A 20,374-nucleotide genomic window follows, 5' to 3' on the forward strand; every position below is an offset into this window, starting at 1 on the left:
CTCTATCGCAGGGATGCACAATCCTCATTCAGTAGACACCCTCCCTCACAGGGATGTACAACCCTTTTGCATTTGGTGGCCATCCTCCTTTTCAGGGATGTGTGGCCTAGGGTGCATTGGTTGGCTGCCTGCTCTCATACAGAGTTGCACTCCTTGAGTATTCAACAGCTACCCTCCTTTGCAGGGAGCCGCAGCTCTCAGCTATTCAGCAGCCATCTGCCTTCACAGGAAGTCGTGGCCATTGGCTGTGTGGCGGCTTCCTGTCCTCACAGGGAGTTGCGGCCCTCAGGCATTCCATAGCTGCCCACCTTCACAGGGAGTTGCAGCCATCGGGCATTCAGCAGATGCTCAGCCTCACAGAGAGGCGTAGCCCTTGTGTAGTCAGTGGCTGCCTGCCGTTGCAGGGAGGCACTGCCCTTGGGCATTCAGCAGCCTCCCAACCTGAGGCATTCAGTGGTCTTTGGGCATTCAGCAGCCACCCTCCTTCGTAGGGAGGTGTGGTCCTCTGGCATTCGGTGGGTGCCCTCTTTCGCAGGGAGGCATGGGCTGTGGCTATTCTGTGTCCACCTTCCTTTAGAATCTGAAATCTAAATGTTTATTAAAAGAAAGAAATAACCGTTTCAGAGTATAACTGTTAAAGAAATTACATTACATACATCAATCACCAAGTTCTTGATGCAGTCTTTTAACATAGATTTAATAAACTGCTATCTTGAAAGTGTCTGGAGTGCATTCTTTGTGAAGATGGGTCAACAGATCCTTCTGGGCTCACTGTTCATAGTAAGTATGCTGCTGAGGTCAAGAGCAGGAGTGAAGACAAAGAGGAGGAACCTCCAGGATCCTTTTATAATCTTGCTAATGTGGAGGAAAATCCATTGTTCTCCGGTGTGATGATACCTCCCAAAATGGAACTTGTCCATGTCCTTTTTATTCAAACAGCCAGGCTTACTTCTGGTCTGCGGGTTCCCAGCAGAATTCCTTTGGTGTTTATTGGCAACACTTAAGATCCATTTTCCATGCAACATAGCTATTCATTGAGTAACCACCCCACACAATTGGTGGTCAATGCCCACTGCAGTTTCCGAGACAGAAAACATTTCAAATCAAGTACAGAACCCATATTCATAACTTTACATGCAAAAATCATACATGTGTATGAGTAGCATAAACAGAGTAGCATAAGCTTTCATTAATCCTCATGTAGCCCACAGAATTTGGGGCAAATACACAAGAGTGGGTGCAATACAATACTGTCACAGCCCTCCCTTGCAGTGAAGTGCAGGCTGGGGCAGGTTGAAAGGAACTTTGTTGTTCTTCGGGTGTTGTCCTGTGGGTGCTCCACTTAAGATGACGGGTCATCCGTGGAGCCACAGAATCGGAGCTTTTTCATAACAGTTAGCAGTTGGGCTGCACGTGTGGCAGGCAGCTCGCACTGCTGGTGGTTGAGTGCTTTGTGTGAGGCCTGACTCCCCTTCAGTTCCTATTCTACTGTCCTTGGTGGTGGGACAGAGCTCTCTTGCCACTTCAGGCATTCCTCTCTTCACTCTCTCCTGTTGACCTTTTAATTTCATTTAGTTACAAATTACTTTTTGGTTACAGTCTTGCCACTCCAGTACAAGAGGAGGGGAAAAAGGAAGAAGATGAGCTGTTTCCTCAGCTCTGGTCCACACGAACCACTTCAGCGGTGGCTGCTCTGCTCTTCTCTAACCACCCGCACTCCTTAGCACCTGAAAAGCAAAACAAAACAACAACCAAACTTAAAAAGACTGAAGCCAGTAAACTTTACCACAGAAGCTTGCGGATGGTTTAAGCAAGAACCCTTCCCCTTAGCCTCAAACTTTAACAGCTCCCACTATACTGGGCTCTCAGGGCTTTAAAAAGTGCCGCTGCTGTAATGATCCAATGTCAGCCTCTGATGGCCATAGCTGCTGCATAAGATGTCTAAGGGAGTCACACACACCACAGGCGTGCAATCACTGCTGCAGTTTAACTGCCAGGGCAAGAAAGGTCCGGGAGCACAGGCTCCGCATGACCCTCGAGAAGGCTTTGCAGCCTGCCGAGGAACCTCCATTGAGTCAGGCGGCAGAGTTTCCAAAACTCAGATCTGCCTCCCCAACAGCACAGAGGCATTAGAAGAGGAGGGTCTCACCAGCCAAATCACTGCCACCCCATCCATCCCCCAAAGTGAGCAGGGCAGACATGCCAAGCACCTTCAGCACTGCAGTGCTGAGACCTGCCTCAGGCACCTATGTGCTCCTCCTCTGCATCAGGAATAGCTCACTGACAAGCCTCGGCACCAAAACAAGCACTTCAGCAGCAGTGAAGGATGCAGAGCCAGCTTCAAAGCGGTCACACGAATCCTTCCTCTCAGCGTGCTGGCTTTTCCGATGCATCCAACATTTCCAATGCAAACCAATGGTCAAAAGTCCCTCCTCTTACATCGAAGAGCGGGGACAAAGAACACACGAAGCTAGACCAATCTGGCAAGAGGGTATACTCCTCGGCCACCTTACAGCTCAGAATAGCAAATTATTCCACCCTTTTAGCCAATCATGATTCTGACAATTACTCCAAATTAGCCAAACTTATGGAATACCTACCAGAATCTAAGAGGCCCATTTTTGGGGCAGTCATCCAGGAAGGGCACGGTATTGCCGCATTGCTCTTGGCAATGGATGTAGCTGACACAGCAGCAAGAGCAACTGCTACAGCCATGGTCATGAGGAGGGCATCATAGCTGCATGCCGCAGGAGTCCCTAAAGAACTCCAAAGTAAGGTGGAGGACCTCCCCTTTGACAAGAATAAGCTCTTTGTGGCCAGCACCAATGAGATTCTACACAGCAGCATGAACTCACACACCACTCTGCGCACAGTAGGCATGTATATGCCACCATACAGATGGAAGCACTACACCCCCTACAATAGACATAAGGACACATATTGCAACCATCCTCAACACAAGTCATATGAATACCATCGCTCCAGACAGCAGACACCAGAGGAAATGCCCACAACTGCTATGCTCTTCTGGTGCCCAGGCTCCTAAGCAGCAAATCTGAAACGTTGGTCGTGGGTCTGCCCAAGCTCCCCGATCATTCAGTGCAACAAAGCCAGAAGCATCTATTCGACCACAGATTAAGTTCCTTACTCCATCACTGGGACACAATAACATCTGACCAATGGGTTCTAGAAATCTTTCATACAGGGTACACAATCCTGTTCACCTCTCTTCCCCCTACCCTGCCCTCTTCCTCTCCAGAATCCCTCTCATGAGATACCTCTCAAGCAAGAAATAGATTGGCTCCTCCAGCTAGGGGCTATAGAGACAGTCCCCGATCTATACCAGGGAAGAGAGTTTTATTCAATTTATTTCCTATCCCAGAAACACACATGGAGCTGGAGACAGATCCTAGACCTCCGCAAGCTAAACAAGTTCCTGCAAAAACAGCGCTTCAAGTTGGTCACACTGGCTTCAATCATCTCAGCACTGGACAAAGGGGACTGGTTCGCAGTCCTTGACCTACAGGATTCATATTTCCACATCTGACAAAGTGGGTCTTTGCCCACGAAAGCTTATGCTCCAACACTTCAGTTAGTCTATAAGGTGCCACAGGACTCCTTGCCGCTTTTGCAGATTCAGACTAACACGGCTACCCCTCTGATACTATTTCCACATCGCAATACATCCTGCCGACAGACACTACCTAAGATTCACCATGGGGGATGATCATTTCCAACAAAAAGTCCTCCCCTCGGCCTATCCTCTCCGGGTCTTTTTGAAGGTCCTAGCAGTTGTTGCAACCTACCTTCTACGTCAAGGGATCATTATCTTCCCATACCTAGATGATTGTCTAATAAAGGGCCACTCAAGAATGGAAACAGCTAGCATGATAGCAAAGACCAAACAACTTTTCAACCTCTAAGGGCTCCTGATAAATGAGCAGAAGTCAACTTTCAACCCAGTCCAAGGGGCATGGCTCAACTCCATATCAACCACAGCGTATTTGCCGCAGCAAAGATTAGATATGGTACATGACCTAGTCACCACCCTACTCGTGAAACCCTCTACGATGGTGCATACCTGCCTCCAACTGATGGACCATATGGCGGCCACCACGTATGTGGTCCAGTATGCATTCCTGCACTTCCGGACCTTGCAGCATTGGCTGCCATTGGTTTATATATCATCGCAGCATCCACTGAACAAGCTAGTAGTTGTGCCCAAGCAAGTGCTGGACTCCTTCAAATGGTAGGCATCCCTCCCAACCTACTCACGGGGGTTCCCTTTCTCCAACCAGAACCATCAGTAGAGATCATAATGGATGCCTCACTAGGAGGGTGGGGCACACACCTGAATTACCAGACAGTGCAGGGCAAATGGTTACCTCACGATGCACATCAATCTTCTCAAGCTCAGAGCTGTCAGGAATGCATGCAGACACTTCGTCTTGGCCATCACCAACTGTACCGTTCATATACTTACAGACAACACTACAACCATGTTCTACATAAACAGACATGGTGGAGCTCATTCCCGATCCCTCTGAGGAGAGGCTATCCACCTTTGGAACTGGTGTGTTCAGCACAGGGTCATGTTAATAGCAGCATAGTTAACAGCACAAGGTCATTCACTCCCACCCACGGGCCACAGCATAACAGATTCACTAAGCCTTCCCTCCAGTGCCATTGATTCCCAGAATCCTGAGCAAGATCCACTCAGATGCAGCTCAAGTCATCCTAGTGGCTCCATCCTGGTCCAGACAAACCTGGTTCCTGTACGTGCAGCACATGTCCATTGAGTCACCTTATCCTCTCCCAGAACGCTGGCAGACTACTTCACCCTCAGCCTCAGCCCCTTCATCTCCATGCCTGGCTCCTGTCTGGTTCTGTGGCACTGAATCCAGTATGACAGAGCAGGGGTGATACAGCAGGTTAAAGAGCCTGGTGGAAGGGGAAGGAGGCAGCTCTTGCAAAGAGAGTCAGCAATCCTGGCTAATTAGAGGCAGCTGAGACAGGGCGGCTGCAAAATCAATTAAGGCCCAGGTGAAACTAATTGGGGCTGCCTGGAGGCCTATTTAAGAACTCTCCCTATGGGTGAGGGGAGAGAGAGCTGAGAAGGAGTTTGAAGAACTGAGAGAGTTTGGGGAGCCGTGAAGGAGTTTTGGAGAGTGGAGGAGGAGTTTGAAGAGAGAAAGACACGGGAGGAGCCAAGAGAGCATCATCGACCTTGTTAAAGACTACAGGGAGACGACAAATCTCAAACCAAGTCGAGTGAGCCATATACGGTGACTCCTAGACTGCGGGACAGTGGGCTGAACAGGGGTCAGGGGCCCTGGAGTGGGACTGATCTTGCCACACCGGTTTCTCTGAACAAGTGCCCTCCTTCATAGCAGGAGGCAATCCACAAGAACAACTTACCTGCAAAAATAGAAATGCTTCTCATCCTGGTGTCATCAGATGCATGTTGATCCTGGCAAAGCTCTACTCCATATGGTCCTCAATTATTTGTGTGGCTTAAAGAGTGACAGCCTATTTCTTCAATTAAAGCACACCTGGCAGCCATTACAGCCTTCCATGACCACAAGGAGGAGTCATCAGTGTTTGTGCATCCAGTGACTAGAAGATTTCTCAAAGGACCCTAAACCTCTATCCTCCTCATAGGACCCCAGCGCCATCATGGGACCTAATCCTGGTTCTTGAGTCCAAATTGAGACCCCCCCCCCCCTCGATGGTCTCATGGTCACTCCTGCCCCTCACAATAAAGGTTCTTTTTCTGGTGGCCATCACATCCACTAGGAGGGTCAGTGAGATAGGAGCCCTAATAGTGGGCCCACCATACACTGTATTTGCCAAAGACAAAGTGACTTTGAGACCTCATTCTGCTTTTCTGCCTAATGTCAGCACCTATTTTCACATCAATGAGCCCATAGTCCTACCTATGTTTTTCCCAAAGCCACACGTCTCCCAGACGTGCTATGCTCCATATCTTGGATGTTAGAAAGGCTTCTCTGGCTTTTTATATCGACAGAACTCAAGCATTCTGTAAATCCCTACATCTGTTTGTCTCTGTTGCAAACTACTCCGGGGCAATAACTCGCCACGCAACACATTTCCAAACTGATATTAGCTTGCATACTCCAGTGCCATTCTCTTTGCAACAAACCACTGATAGCAACACCAAGAGCACATTCCACCCATGCTACAGCAACATCTACAGTGTTCGTGAGCAGCATGCCCCTTAAAGACATTTACCGGGCAGGCACCTGGTCATCCAACCACATTTTCTCTAGGCATTATGCCATCATGCCTCAGCTAGCAGCAGAAACAACAGTGGCTACAGCACTTCTATCTTCCACTATTAAGCAGTGACTCCGAGTCCCACTAGCCATAGTGAGTACTGCTTTGTAGTCACCTTAAGTGGAGCACCCACAGAGACAGCACCCGAAGAAGAAAAGGAAATTACTCACCTTGTGCAGTGACAACTGTTCTTCGAGGTGTGTATCCTCGTGGCTGCTCCATGACTCTCCCTTCCTCCCTGCTACTTGGAGTCCAATTGTTCTGTGGTAGACAAAGAACTGAAGGGGGGAGTTGGGCCACGTGCAAAGTGCTCAACTGCCAGCCGCGTGAGCCACCTGCTGTGCATGAGTGACCCGACTGCTGAGAAAAAGCTCTTAAGTGGAGCACCCACTCCCGTCACTTTAAGTGGAGCACCCACAGGGGGACACACCTCAAAGAAAAGTCATCACTACATAGGGTGAGTAACTTCCTTTCCTTGTGCCCACAATATTAAACTGATGCCTAACAGATGTAGGTTCAGTTTCTAGATCTGGCACAGGTTTCTATGGGCAAGTCATCCTACCCTTCTGTGTCTTGACTTCATGTCAGACAAAAAGGAACCATAATACATACTCTGTGTTGAAGTGGAAGGTGCTTAGGGCAAGAACTGTCTGTCTGTGTTTGTGCACAATGGGATTTTGATCTCCTTCAGGCGAGGAGGCGCCACAAATAATAATGCAATCATAATTGTCTTGTCTTCCTATGTCCTTGGGCACCATTCAGATCTCCAACCCATCATCCAGCCCTCCCTCCAACCTTGTACACATTTCTCTTCTCCTTCTTTCTCTTGTCATCTGTATTCAGTTCTTACCTAGGCACCAGCCACTCAAGTTAGGATTTAGGCCATAGTGTCTAATTCTGCATTTATTTTCCCAGCATCCCTGATGACAAGGTGTAAGCATGAGGGCAAATTGTTTGTCCACTTGCTTTATCTTTGCCACTCATCATTGCAAAAGTGAGCTGCAGACTCATTGGGCAAGTTCCTCTCCAGCACACATCCTCTCTTCTGAGACCTCCTACAGATTCCTCTCTTCATTCCAATAATCTGCAGAGAGCAATGAAATGACAGAAAGGGACAGGTTTATCCTGCCCCCATCACAATGGAATGTAGCTCTGTGCTTCACAGACCAACCCTGTTCTATTCTACTCAGTTGTTTCAGCATTGGGCTACAGTGGCCCTGTATAATATTTATTGTGACTGGGTTTGCTTGTCTGGTTTCACATTACAAGTGACTCCTTAGTGCTGATAGCAGATTAGAAGGCAGAACATGCTGTAATGCAAACACGATGAATGCAAGGTAAAGTAGGACACTAGGATTAATGAAAATTGTATGGGATCTGCAATTATTTCATGAGCCTCATTTCTAGCAAAAGTTGATAGGCATATGTGAGGATACCTTGGCCCTCTCTCTTTTTCTTTTGTTCTCTCCTACTCTCTTCTTTTGTTCTCTTCCTTCCTTCTCTTCATCCCACTCTCTTCTCTAATCGCTACTAGAAACGGAAGTAGCATCCTTTGGAGAGTCATTTGAGCCAGTGCACAATGAAACACAATCAGCACTTATCTAACCTGCAATGGTTATGTCCAAATGGGTCCTTGATCAAGTAGGGCTTGATCCAAACCCAATTAAAATTAATGCGAATTTTTCCATTCATTCAGGCCCTTCATCTAGTCCCTATGGGCCTCCTGAGGCTAAACAACTCACTTTAATGATTCAAAGAAGTGATTACTATTTTTACTCCTGGTAGGTCTGCAGAACCAGTCCAATGAAAGGAGAAGAAGTTGGCATTTAGTCTGGCTGGTGCATTGCCAACTGAGCATTAGCAAAGTTCCAATCACAGAATATTGCAAAGTGTGGATGAAAGAGGTAAAACCAACCCAGCTTGCACTGCAGGGCAGTAAGGGAATATCATCATCATTTTACTTGTGATTTGAGGAGATTGGTTTTCAAGTCATTGAAAGATGATAAACTTGGAAGTTTGTGATGCTCCTTGCATAGAATCCCTTTGCAGGGCAGAATCACTTTTTTTTATAAGTAGTAAACAGGTCCTTGGGTCCCTACTGAAATAAACTGGTACAGCATGCATGTTGAACAAAGAAGCAAAAAACAGGACTATGTAGCACTTTAAAGACTAACAAGATGGTTTATTAGGTGATGAGCTTTCATGGGCCAGACCCACTTCCTCAGATCAAATAATGGAAGAAAATTGGCACAACCATGTATACCAAAGGATACAATACAAAAAATGAACACATATGAAAAGGGCAAATCAAATTTCAGAACAGAAGGGGAATGATGGGGGGAGGTAAATGTCTGTGAGCTAATGATATTAGAGGTGATAATTGAGGAAACTATCTTTGTAATGGGTAAGATAATTAATGTCTTTGTTTAGACCTAGGTGAAAAGTGTTGAATTTAAGTATGAATGACAGTTCAGAGGATTCTCTTTCAGGTCTGGTGTTAAAAGGTCTTTGAAGCAGGATGCAGGTAATGTTTTCATTGACATTTTTCCATGGGGGAAAAACACCCAATTTTCATTTTGGTCTTTAAAAGCCATTTATCTAGTCATTCTCTCTGAAGCACCTGGTACTATCTGCTCTGTTCATCCCTGAAGCATCTGGCATTGACTGCTGCCAGATGACAGGATGCTGGACGTTTGGCCTGGCCACTCTGGCCCTTATGATCTTATGTTCTAGTATTATTTTGCCATGGTAAGTGAGTTCTAGCATCTCTTGTAACTGGAGTTCCCCAAATACACAGGTGCCAACAACTTTGTATCATGGATACTGTTGCCCCGACAATGAAGCTCTGGAATTCCCTATCTCCTGGATACTGTTGTTATGGTAACTGAGGCCTGAGTAGTAACTTTCCCTCCTCCTCAACCTCCTGTCCCCCTTTCCATGCTGAGACCCACCCAGACCAGGAGTGTGCAATATATGGCCCCAACAGCTTTGCACATTCCATCATGGCACTTAGGGGCAGGCACTGCTGCTGCTACTGTGGATAGCCTCTCTGTGAGTTGGGTGTGGGAGATTATAATGCCCTGATACAAGGAGCAGACATGTCCAACTGCACAAGAGAACAGGGGCAGCAGGTTTGTATAATTTTTGGTGGTTCCCCATTAGCTATGCTTCCTGACCCCAGTTAGCCAGGCCTCTGGAGGTAACACGCTTGGGGCAGGGCCTGGGGAGAGACCCAGCTCCAAATATTGGTGGAGCAGGGCCCCCGGCTCTGAATATTGCTGGAGCATGGGCACCACCAGTCCATATAACTCGCCGCCCATGCAAGAGAGTATGGGTGGTGGAACCCCTGCATTCAGGTGCATGGGCTAACATGGGAGGGGTGCGCTTACCATGCTCTCTCCACATGGTAGCAGGGGCGATTTGCCACACCCTGGTGCATAGGCTAGCATGGGAGAGGGATGAATGTGCTGTGCCCACTGCACAGGTAAGTAGGAGGGGGCGGGCAACTGAGCACACCCTCATGCACCAGGAAGACAAGGGAAAGGGGGGATGAGGGGACTGAGCATGCTCCAGCGAGTGAGGGCAGGGAAGAGGGGAGCAGCTGTCTCGCGGTGCATGGGACAACAAAGGGGGGGCTGTACGGGTGAGCAGGCAGGGCTGTCCCTACGCAGACGCGAAATACGCAGCTCCGCGGGGCCCCCACCCCCGTGCAGCCCCAAGCGATTACGCGCCCGTGGCTGCTGCGGGGCTCCGCCCTTCCCCCTCCCGCACGTGCTCCTCTCGGCCAGCAGAGGGCGCCCTGCTGCCAGACGGGCCAGAGCCGAGCTCGCCGCGCCGCTGTAAGGCAGCCCCAGAGCAGCGCTGGAGCCCGGCCACGGGGAGTGGGGAAGGGGAGCCGCGGCCCCGCCACAGGCAAGGGAAGGCGCCGGAATGGGGCGAGGGGCGGGCGGCAGGGAAGCAGCTGGACCTGGGTAGAAGCGGGGGGAGGGGGGAGTTGCGTGGGGCCCCGCCATACTTCCTCAGGACAAGCCCTGCGAGCGGGGGAGGGGCGGCCGCGCGAGGAGGACAAGGGAAAGGGGCCGCGGGGCGGTTGCCGAGCGGCCGTTTTTCGGCCGAGCAGGCCGGTGATCGCGCCTTCCGTCCGGTGAGAAACACCCCGAACGTACCGGGCCTGTAACATGTCCGGTGCCCTCTGTCTTCAGCGGAGGGGAGGGCGCGGGGGCGTTTTCCCGCGGCTGGCGGGGAGGGCGCGCGGGGATTTAAAGGCGCAGCGGCCTCTCTTGGTTTGTTTTGCTCAGCCCGTTTCCCCCCTGCGTGTGTGGGATGTTTTGTGACGGTATCTGGCAACCCCCAGCTGCCTCTGAGCCGCGGCCAGGCTGCTCCAGTGCGGCCTGTCAGTGCTTCCGGAGCAAGCAGGGCTTAGGCCTCGCAATGCCCAGGGCTCCCTGTCTATGTGAAGCCTCCTTCCCAGGGTGCCTGCAGGCAGGCGATGGCTCAGCTCTTCGAGGCGGCTGCTGCTCTTTCCACCACAGCGTGGCTGGCAGAACGCACAGAGCCCTAGCTGCCTTGGGGTGGCCTGGTCCCAGGGCTCCTCACGTGGGGCATGATGGAGCGCTGTGAACAGGGCCTCAGACCAGTCTCCTCTCTCCAGGCCTGAGCCCAGAGATTGGCAGAGAAGGAAAGCTCCCAGGTCTGTGCAGACACTATGGCCTAGGCATGAATCAGGGTCAGAGACAGTAACCAGTGCCAAGCTCTTTTGACTTGCTTTGTTACAGGCACCAGTGAAGAAGCTGCTGGAGGCTGGAGCACAAGTTTTCAGATTCTAGCAGGTAACAGTGTCTGCCCTCTCTTCCCAGTCCTGGCTACTTGCTCCCTTGCCAATAAACCTGGCCTCGCTAGTCTCCAGTGTAAAGGGGCACTAGTCTGGTCAAAGGAAACTCCCTAGAGCAGGGGTGCCCAAACTTTTTTCAAAGAGGGCCAGATTTGATGAATTGAACATGCGTGAGGGCCGACCATTTTGCCTGACATTCTTTGAACCATTAAAATTAAATGCAAATTAACTATTTTATGCAAAGTTTATTGCAAACGGCATACTTTTCATTTCGTCACATGGATGGCAAATCTAAACAGGTGTTAAATCACTCTGCCTTTCATATCTGAAGGCCAGATGAAAAAAAAAATCCAGGAAACTGAAATATATGTCAGGAACATTGTAAAGTACATTACATATTATTGGTAATAAAGGTTGTCTGTCAACTTTTAAGTTCAAAAAATATGAACAGGAACATAACACCAAGTATACATGTTGTGTCCAAATATATTTATAACTGATTTAGACCAACTGACATTAACTGAGATTTTACAATGTATTCTTCTCAATACATATGGATTCGTTGGGGGCCATAAAAGATAGATATTGCCAAATTACCTGGGGGGCCATATTAAACCGGAACACGGGCTGCAATTGGCCCGCGGGCCGGACTTTGGACATGCCTGCCCTAGAGCAAACCCCTAAGTGCACTAGGCTTTCCTAGGGAGCAAAGCCTGTTCCTTTCATTCAGGTTTGACTCCGCAGCTGATTCCCTCTTGTAATTGCTCAGCATCAAAGAGGCTGGGGTCTTTGGCTATGCAAGTGGGCTACAGCTGCCCACTCTTTCAGGCTTAGCATCTAGTGTCATCTTCACCTGGTGCTGCCCCAGACCTTGCTTGGTGATTGGAACTAGGGATGTTAAGAAAGTGGGTAATTGGGTAACCATGCATCTGCTGAAAATCTCAGCGGTTACACGAACCCACAGCACAACTAGCTCCCCAGGATCCTACAAGCTTGATTTTAAGCTGGCTCCTGGCACGTACTGGCTCCTGTCTACCAGCCCCACTCCTGGCAAGCTGACATTGCCCACATTGCTGCCTCCGATATAGAGCCTGCAGCGTGGGGTAGCAGCCAGCTCCTCGGAAGCGAGGTGGGAGCCTGCATGTAACTTTACATCGTAAATGATAAGCCCAAGTTTATCGGTTAACTGTGTGAGCAGTTATCTTATTTCAGCCCTAATTGGAACCTGAGCTTGGCGTAGCAATTGGGTTTATTTCCTTTCTGTTTGTGAGGGGTTCTCTGTTAACCCAGCATTGTGGACTAGCTTGATGCTTTTGGCAGCATTGCACACCAGCCGAACACTTGGCTGGTGTCTCTGGCCTCAGAGATCAAGGAAAGCCAGTGGGAGACTGTCTTGGAGTTGCGACCTGCTCTCTCTCATCTCAGCACTGTGAGTGCCCAGAGCCAGAAGGTGATGCACTGTGTGATTCAGGAGCTGCAGGCTAAAGTGTGAATTTTTCATCTGGCCCTCGAGTCAAAGGAGGAGTGATTGGAGTGCCCAGCAGGTTCTGGGAAGTACCGCTGCTTTTTACTGATTTGTCACTCCCCCATCTCCCATCCTTCGGCAGCTGAGCATCACTTCTAGGACTGTAGCCCCAGCTACCCCCAGAGCCAGCCCTGTCAGCCAGAACATAACATTACACCAGGTGGCGATTCCATACACACAGGGTGTCTTCTCAGCCCAGCCATCACCCCTCAGCAAGACTGGGGGGAGGGGTCCCCTTATCATCCCCTTGATCCCAGGCAGAACTGGTGGGTGATGCATTGTTCTTTTCCCATGTATGGTCCTGAGGCTGGGTGCTTGTGAGGATGGGTTGAAGCAATGGGGGTTGAATTAAGCCCAATGTCTGCTGGACAGTATCCTCCAAAGATGGGTCATCCTGGTGAGCAGAGCTTGGTTCCCCCTGAAGGCAGGGTTCCCCCTGAGAGCACAGCTATGCAGTTCCTGTTCGATCTGCTCTGTGCCCTATGAAGAGACTATCTGGCTCTTGCTCTCATAGCTGACTGTCAGCACTAGCTGGAAAGCCTGGAATCCAAGCTCCAGGCAGAGATTGATGTCTGAGGTGCATACATTGACAAGCTGAACCAGACCCTGTGAATCAGATTTCAGGTGAGTAGGCACCAGAACTGGGTTAGGAATGAACTCCAGAGCAGAACTGATCTGGGACAAGCACCAAGCAGGCTCTGATTCTAAAATGCAAGAGAATTGGGTAATTTTTTTCCATATCCTGAGGCAGGTGAACAAGCTGAGGGAGCTACTCCTTGGGACACAGAGAGACAATCAAGACTAAGTAAGGGGCAGGACCTAGGGTGACTCAGCCACCAAATGGGGGTGTCTGTCTTCAGGGGCCCTGGCTGCCTTGTCCCCTCACTGGAGGCTGCAGGAGTCAGTGCTGTTGCTCTGCTCATTCTCCCTCTCTGGCTGCTAAGCAATGGAAATTCCAGCTCTGGGGTTTGCCCTGCTCCTCTTCACCTGCCCAACCCTGTAGTTCTCCTTTGCAAATGAGAATCCAGGAGGTGAAACTCCATCAGACCCAGATGATGCCGAGGAGTCATGGGGCAATGCAAGAAAAGATCAAAGAATTGAGGCCAAAGAGGGCTCTCCCTACAGCTGTGTATTGTTGACAAGGCACTTAGCATGGCTACCTGACAGCCAGCCAGGATGGTCCCCCAACACTCCTACCGCTCAGCCTGTTTCCACACCAGCATGCATAAAGTCCTGGGAAGAGCAATGTACCGTGGGCATGGGCCCAGCCCATTCCCACCTGAAAGCACTGCTGGTGAGGCTGCCTTCAGCAGGGCCTGCTTTAGCTGCAGAGGTCTGGTGAAGGACATGTGCTGTGGCCACTAGAGCAGCAATGTGACTGCTATGTTAGGACTGAAGAACCAGGAGCATGATGGCATTGCGGCCCAGGGAAGGGTTCCACCATCCCATTTAGCTGCTGTCCCTGAGGGGCTCCCCACCCGCTGCCTCATGCTGAGGACAGTAAGTGTCTTGTTGCCGTGACTGAAACAGCCACTTCTGTCACCCAACTGCTCCCTGCTCTGCCTTCTGTAGTCAGGAAGGCTTGGGGCCTGGTAAGGCCTAGACACTAACCCTGGCTGGCAGGCCAGAGCCATTCATACAGCTCCCTGTCCCTCAGAGGTAGGGGGGGCTCTCTCCTGGGGCTCCCTAACAGGATACCTGCCTGGGTAGGTGCTTTGCTGCCATGAGCTCTTCCTGACAGCCAGCTGCCCCTGACTGGCTGGAGTTCATTCCCCGGGTTCTCCGTAGGGTTGCCTGGTGTTCGGTTTTGAACTGGACAGTACGGTATTTGAGCTTTCTGTCTGGGACACAAATTGAGAAAATACCGGACATATAAATGTCTGGTATTTTCTAATTAAGTTTTTTTATTATCATGTTATGACATGACTTGTGCATGATAATTTTCACTCACTCTCTAGACCTGTGCTATGTGCTACTATGCCGATTGGCCACTTGGATACCAGTTTCAGTACGTAGTTGTGTATTGCCTGGCTGGTAGACATGCTCACACTTTATGAACGTGTCTACCAGCCAGGCAGTACGCAACTACGCAGTAGTGCTGAATATTTTCCTTTTTATAAATGTACAATTCACGACAGTGTTGTCCGTTGTCTAGCTTTCATCTTTCTCGTATCTCGCAGCGCTCTTTTAAGGTAAGGAATATTTGGCAGCTTTATCAAAAATGGCTAGCTGCCTTAAATCAAGAATTTTTTGTATTTAATTTAGGATCTTGATATCCATAATGAGTAATGAAGAAGATGAAGATAAAACTTACCTACAGGAAATTAAACAAGAGGCACCGACACCTTCAACCTCCAGTGCAACACCTCCTAAGAAAAGAAGAAGAATGTGCCATTACAATTCAAACTGGGAAAACCAATTTTCTTGGGTTGTCATGGATCATAACGACAAAGCTAAAGTCAGATGTAAATTGTGCAATGCATCCTTGATTATAGCGTATGATGGTGTTAAGGCATTAACACAACACGCTAACTCTACTAAACATGTGAAAAATGTGCAGGCTGCTGCTGCTTTCCAGAGAATGAGCTCCCTCTTCCTCATCCAAGACAGTGCACAAAGTGAACAAGTAACTGTTGCGGAGTTGACTCACATTTACCATGGAGTGAAGCATCACATTTCTTTTCTTGCTCAAGATTGCAGTGTCAAAGTTATGAAACAAGTACTTCAAGATTCTGAAATTGTCAAGAAAATGACAGCTGGACGCACAAAAGCTTCTGCTGTTGTTAATAACGTTTTGTATCCTTTCTCAATAGAGCTGCTTCTAAATGATTTAAAGAATTGCATGCCGTTTTCGGTTGCCACTGATGCATCTAACAAAGGAAATCACAAATTCTTTCCTGTGGCTGTACAGTATTTTACCCCTCAAGAAGGACTATGTTTCAAAATCTTAGATTTTTATGAAAATGCATTTGAAGATTCGCAGTCCATAAAAGATCAATTGTGTCATGTGCTGAATGAAAAAGGACTATCATGGACAAATGTTTCAGCATATGGAGTATACAACTCTTCAATGAATTATGGCGTAAACAATTCAGTTTTTCAAAAGTTAGCCGAGCAAGAGAATGAAAATATTATTGCAGCTCACTGTATTAATCACATTTTGCATAACTGTGCCAAATATGCTTTGAAAGTTCTATCTTTTGACATTGAAAACTTAGTTTTAAAAGTGTTTGCAGAATTTTCTAACTCAGCTGAAAAACCAGAAGAGTTGAAAGATTTTTTTGAATTTTGTGAGGTTGAGTTCCACGAAGTCATGAGGAATGTTCCAACTCGATGGCTTAGTTTGTTTAATGCAATCAAGCAATTGCTGTTGAATTGGCGACCACTAAAAGCTTATTTTCTTTCACTTGGCTCTGATGACTGCCATGTGGCAATATGGAATATTATTTCTGATCAGGAAGACGAAATGGCAAGTGATGAACAACCAACTCTCTCTGAGCTGTATCTTTATTTCACTCACTATTTCATGTCACAATTCCAAGATACCTTGCTCAAATTGGAAAACCAATCAACACTTTCTTGTGACCTTTATTTGATCATGGAAAAATTCCGAAATTCCTTGAGAAAAAAAATTGATGATAAGTTTTTCGGTATGAAAATTACATTCGCATTGGGGAAGGACCAGTTACCAGTTCATGTAGTCAATAAATTTACCTCTGAAGCACTGAATGTGTACACGAGAGCCCTCAAATATCTGGAGAAGTGGTTTCCTTTTGAAAATTCACCATATTGCGCTTTGAGTGCTTTGAGTTTGGCTAATCGTGAGAAATCTCCTTCTTTCGATGAAATAATTCAAATCTGGATGATGTCACCATGGAAAAAAGAGCTCCCTCCAAATTCTCTTTATGAGGAAGTATGTGCCTTGGACATGATGTTCACTTCCCTTGAGGGAACAACATCTCTTGATAAGTGGAAATATTTTTTCAGCAAAGAACCTGCTGCTTCAAATTTATTAAAACTGGTTCAATATTCTGTTTCAATTCCTGTGTCAAATGCCGGTGTGGAAAGAATTTTTAGTGTCATGGGTAATCTATGGACCGATGAACGCAACAGATTGAGTGTTGAGTCAGTAAGAAGCCAACTTTGTGTTTTTTTTAATATACCTTTCACTTGTTTGGAAGCAAAAGATGAATTTTTGAAAAATAAAAAATTGATAAATGCCGCACAATCTAATGTAAAATATACAATGTAATGTAGACTGTCATTTGTAAACTTCCCATATCATGTATATATTTTTTTGGGTCGACAAATTTTTATCAAGTATGTCCGGTATTTTTGTTAAAACCATCTGTCAACCTAAGTTCTCTGCTACTTGCCAAGGGACCATTCATAGCAACTATCTGAGAGTACCTGGTACAACAGCCTCTGCCGCTGCTCAGAGCAGCCAGGTTCCTTACCTCTATTCCTTTGGGCTTGGCATAGGGGAGAGGAAGCAGAATCCTGTTAAGACATGATCCTGCTGCCATCCCATCACTACTTCCTTCCTCTCCTTTCCTTGGCTGGGGGCCATTCCTCTGCCTGCTGTTCCACAACTAGTACCCAGCCCTGTCAATCACAGCAGGAGCCCTGGGACTGCGAATAGCACATGTGTGAACCCTGCATGGCTGGGATCATCTAGTTTGGCCTCAGAGTTAACTACTGTTCTTGGGCTACGTCTATACTGAAGCCTTCTTCTGCAAAAGCATATGCAAATAAAGCGCAGAGTAGAATATAACCATGCTTCATTTGCATAATTAATTAGCAACCGTTTTTGCACAAGAGGCTTTTTGTAGATGGCTCCTTTTTCCGCAAAACCCCTCTCTTGCGCAAGAGCCATTCTAGGACGGCCCCATTCCATGTGTGGTGGGGTGAGGAGGTGCCCTACAGGCTGACTGCTGGCTCTTGGCTCAGGTCTCCCATCAGCAGGGAGAAGTTGTGAATCTAGGTACGGAAGAGCCCTCCCCCTCTCCTCCCCCCACAGTTGAGCAGTGCTGGATAGTGTATGCCAGGCAGGGTGTATAGTTCTAAACTTCCCGTTAGCTAAGAGAAATCATTCACTGCTGCACAATGGGAGATTGAGTGGAGGAGATTTGGCAGCAGGTTCCTGGAAGAGGGAAAGGCAGGCTCCGGATGGACCTGGCAGCTATTGCCGGGCCCCCCCGGGGCCTGGAGATTGTGAGTTCCTGGCCTTCTGGCCCAAGAGCAGCTTGGTGGGATGGTCCATAAAAGTGCCAGGCACTTCAAGTTTGAGGGCCTCAGGCCTCCCATGCTTAGTCTAAGGGGAGGGGAGGGAGTACCCTGGCAACCAGGCTCTATGCTCCTTCCCTGCTTCTCACATACTGGTTCATGTGCTACAGTCCACAAATATTCTCTATTTAGGCCCTGGCTCTCCTGGTGGGTTTAGCAGTTCCTGCGACCTTGTGTCCCCAGCCCATAGCCATGCCCAGTTAGCAGGGTGGGAAATGCCTGAGCAGGGATCCTGCCTCCCTTTGCAATGGACAGGACCTTGATTTTCCCTGCATGTCCTGCCCCACTAGTTTGTTCCAGCTGCTGGATGGCAGGGAGGGGACAAGGTCCCTACGTACAGCACTGTCCTATTCCTCCTGCTCAGCTCTTGGCAATGGTCCTCTGTCCTCCCTGTGTGCGAGAACTCACCCCAGGGGCTGTGCCATAGCTATCCCCAAGAAGGGTGGGAACTCCTTCCTTGGGAATTTCCCCATGGCCTCTTTCTGTTCCCCACTTAATAATAGCCACATACTGTGCCAGTTCTGAACTCTTGCCCATGGGTCCTACTTGGGAATTTTAATTGACTCATTGCCCCCTGTTGCTGCTGCCCCCCTTGGGAACAGCTCCATGGATATCTGCTTTATATCTGTGAGTGTCTGTGGATCATTTTTGCAGGCGCAGATGCAGATACCAATTTTGTACCTGTGCAGGGCTTTAAATATAAATGCTGGTGTATTTCCCTGCATTCCCTGCACTATGAGGTCATCTGGATTAGAAAGCCTACATTTTTTAGTTGTGAATCATGCAAAATAATTCAACACAGAGAATTTTTAAAATGTACTGTTCACAACTCTTTCATAGGAATATAAGACACAAATTCTTTCAATTAACTGGAAGAGATTTTGCATTAGAGATTATGTATTTACTTGTAAACTTTGCAATTTACGGAATGTATAATATGTCAAAGCAACTCTCATCCTGTATCCTATTTTAGGTAACTGTATAAAACGTCCCATAATCAGAAATCTACTTTTCCACTCACACTTTATTATATTTTGGAGTTATCACTGTGGAGCACCCACAACTCTGAAGAAAATAGCAGATTCATGAGATGATTTAATAATTGCAATTAGGCATGATTCCAAACACCTGATTTTCCTTTGCTGCTTTTAATTGTTTGCTTGTTATAGAGAGTGCTGCTTTTCTATTTAAATAATTTTTCTTTCTGTTGTTAGCAGATTTACAGGTTTCAGAATATTCTCTCTCCAAACTATTTATGAAATATAAGCAACAATGGTATATGTTAATACTAAGGAAACACTCTCCATTGGTGAGTTATGAATAGTCTCAGCTAAATTCAACTTTGTTTTAATTTTAATATAACATTTGTAATTTCTTTACTTTGTATTAGTGTAAATGTTTTTAAATGTATGACCAAGGAAAAAAAATAAACTGATTAAAAGCAGACTCTGGCTTTAGTGCTGTTGGAAATAAGCAGTTGCCTCAGTTTCCTGCTTCTGTTACCATTTTTTGTTTTTTCTCATTAGATCAATATATGGTTATGTATGGACATTCCAAGATGGGCTTTTAAAACCTTGTCACTGATTAAAATGTGATTAATGGGAATGGAAAGGTATTACTCTAGGTTTTTTTCATGTCAAATCAACAAACACAAACGTTCACTGACATCTATTTCTGCCAAGTCTGAGGGTAGAGCTCAAAAGGCCAAATGACTTCAGATAATAGTCTCAGAGGGGCAGTTGTGTTAGTCTGTAACTAAAAAAACTTAAAAAACAACAATGATCACGTAGCACCTTACAAACTAACCAAAAATATATAGATAGTGTCATGAGCTTTTGTGGATACAACCCACTTCTTCAGATGGCAAATATGGAGCAGGAAGCACAGAGGTTGAATTATAAAGCAGAAAAGGGGGGAGGGAGGGAGGAAAAAACCTGTCAATTAAAGTGTCTGTGTTAAATGAAACTAATAGTGTAGGCTGTAAATGTCCGATACTTAGCTTTGGATGTCACTTGGGTGTTGAATATAGTGGCCCATACAGTTCATGTCTTTGTTGAAGCTATGAGAGATGGTATCAAATTTGCATATGATGGCCAGTTCTGTAGACTCAGTCTAGTTGACTACTGAAATTACTTTGTAAGAGACTAGCCATCTGCTTGGGGAAGAGGGGCAGGCATGGGTTGGACTCGAACCTACAATTCCAGGCTCCAGAAGCTGATGACATAGCCAGTAAGACACCCCATCTCCCTATCTTCAGGTGATGCTTTGTCATTGGATAGCTCGTGATGCTATCCATATATTTTTGATTAGTCTCTAAAGTGCTACAGGACCATTGTTGTTTTTTTCAAATAATAGGTGCACTTCGGTATTGTAGAAATAAAATACTTGATGCTGTTAGTCTAAGAAAAGTCAAACAGGTTAACACTTGTATTTGA

At 47.3% G+C, this 20,374-nt stretch overlaps 1 protein-coding gene and 1 long non-coding RNA gene across 8 annotated transcripts; one reads left to right on the plus strand and one right to left on the minus strand.

Moving 5' to 3' along the window:
- Window positions 1-678: 678 nt before the first annotated feature.
- On the minus strand, window positions 679-10,603 carry LOC112547175 (uncharacterized). Of its 2 annotated transcripts, XR_003090919.3 has the most exons (4): window positions 10,464-10,603; window positions 7,148-7,381; window positions 6,468-6,558; window positions 679-1,727 (listed from the first exon to the last, which is right to left on the minus strand). It is a non-coding gene; the product is annotated as an uncharacterized LOC112547175 (long non-coding RNA). The 2 variants fall into 2 exon arrangements; XR_016348746.1 differs by having other exon boundaries at window positions 6,468-7,381.
- On the plus strand, window positions 10,057-19,412 carry LOC102463496 (uncharacterized). Of its 6 annotated transcripts, none has more exons than XM_089776227.1 (3): window positions 10,057-10,209; window positions 11,073-13,277; window positions 14,919-19,412. In XM_089776227.1, exon 3 carries the CDS (start codon window positions 14,935-14,937, stop codon window positions 16,903-16,905), a length of 1,971 nt encoding a protein of 656 aa, XP_089632353.1. In that variant the 5' UTR covers window positions 10,057-10,209; window positions 11,073-13,277; window positions 14,919-14,934; the 3' UTR covers window positions 16,906-19,412. The 6 variants fall into 6 exon arrangements, with proteins under 6 accessions (XP_089632353.1, XP_006131601.1, XP_089632354.1 ...); XM_006131539.5 differs by having other exon boundaries at window positions 11,073-11,126; XM_089776228.1 differs by lacking the exon at window positions 10,057-10,209 and adding an exon at window positions 10,250-10,268 and having other exon boundaries at window positions 11,073-11,126.
- The last annotated feature ends 962 nt before the right edge of the window (window positions 19,413-20,374 follow it).

The sequence above is a fragment of the Pelodiscus sinensis genome, chromosome 2, assembly GCF_052426305.1.
Source record: "Pelodiscus sinensis isolate ZL-2025 chromosome 2, ASM5242630v1, whole genome shotgun sequence".
NCBI classification, from domain to species: Eukaryota; Metazoa; Chordata; order Testudines; family Trionychidae; genus Pelodiscus; species Pelodiscus sinensis.

What these genes read in the sequence shown, in the direction of transcription:
- LOC102463496 (XM_089776227.1), top strand. Translation starts at nt 14,935, where the DNA reads ATGAGTAATGAAGAAGATGAAGATAAAACTTACCTACAGGAAATTAAA.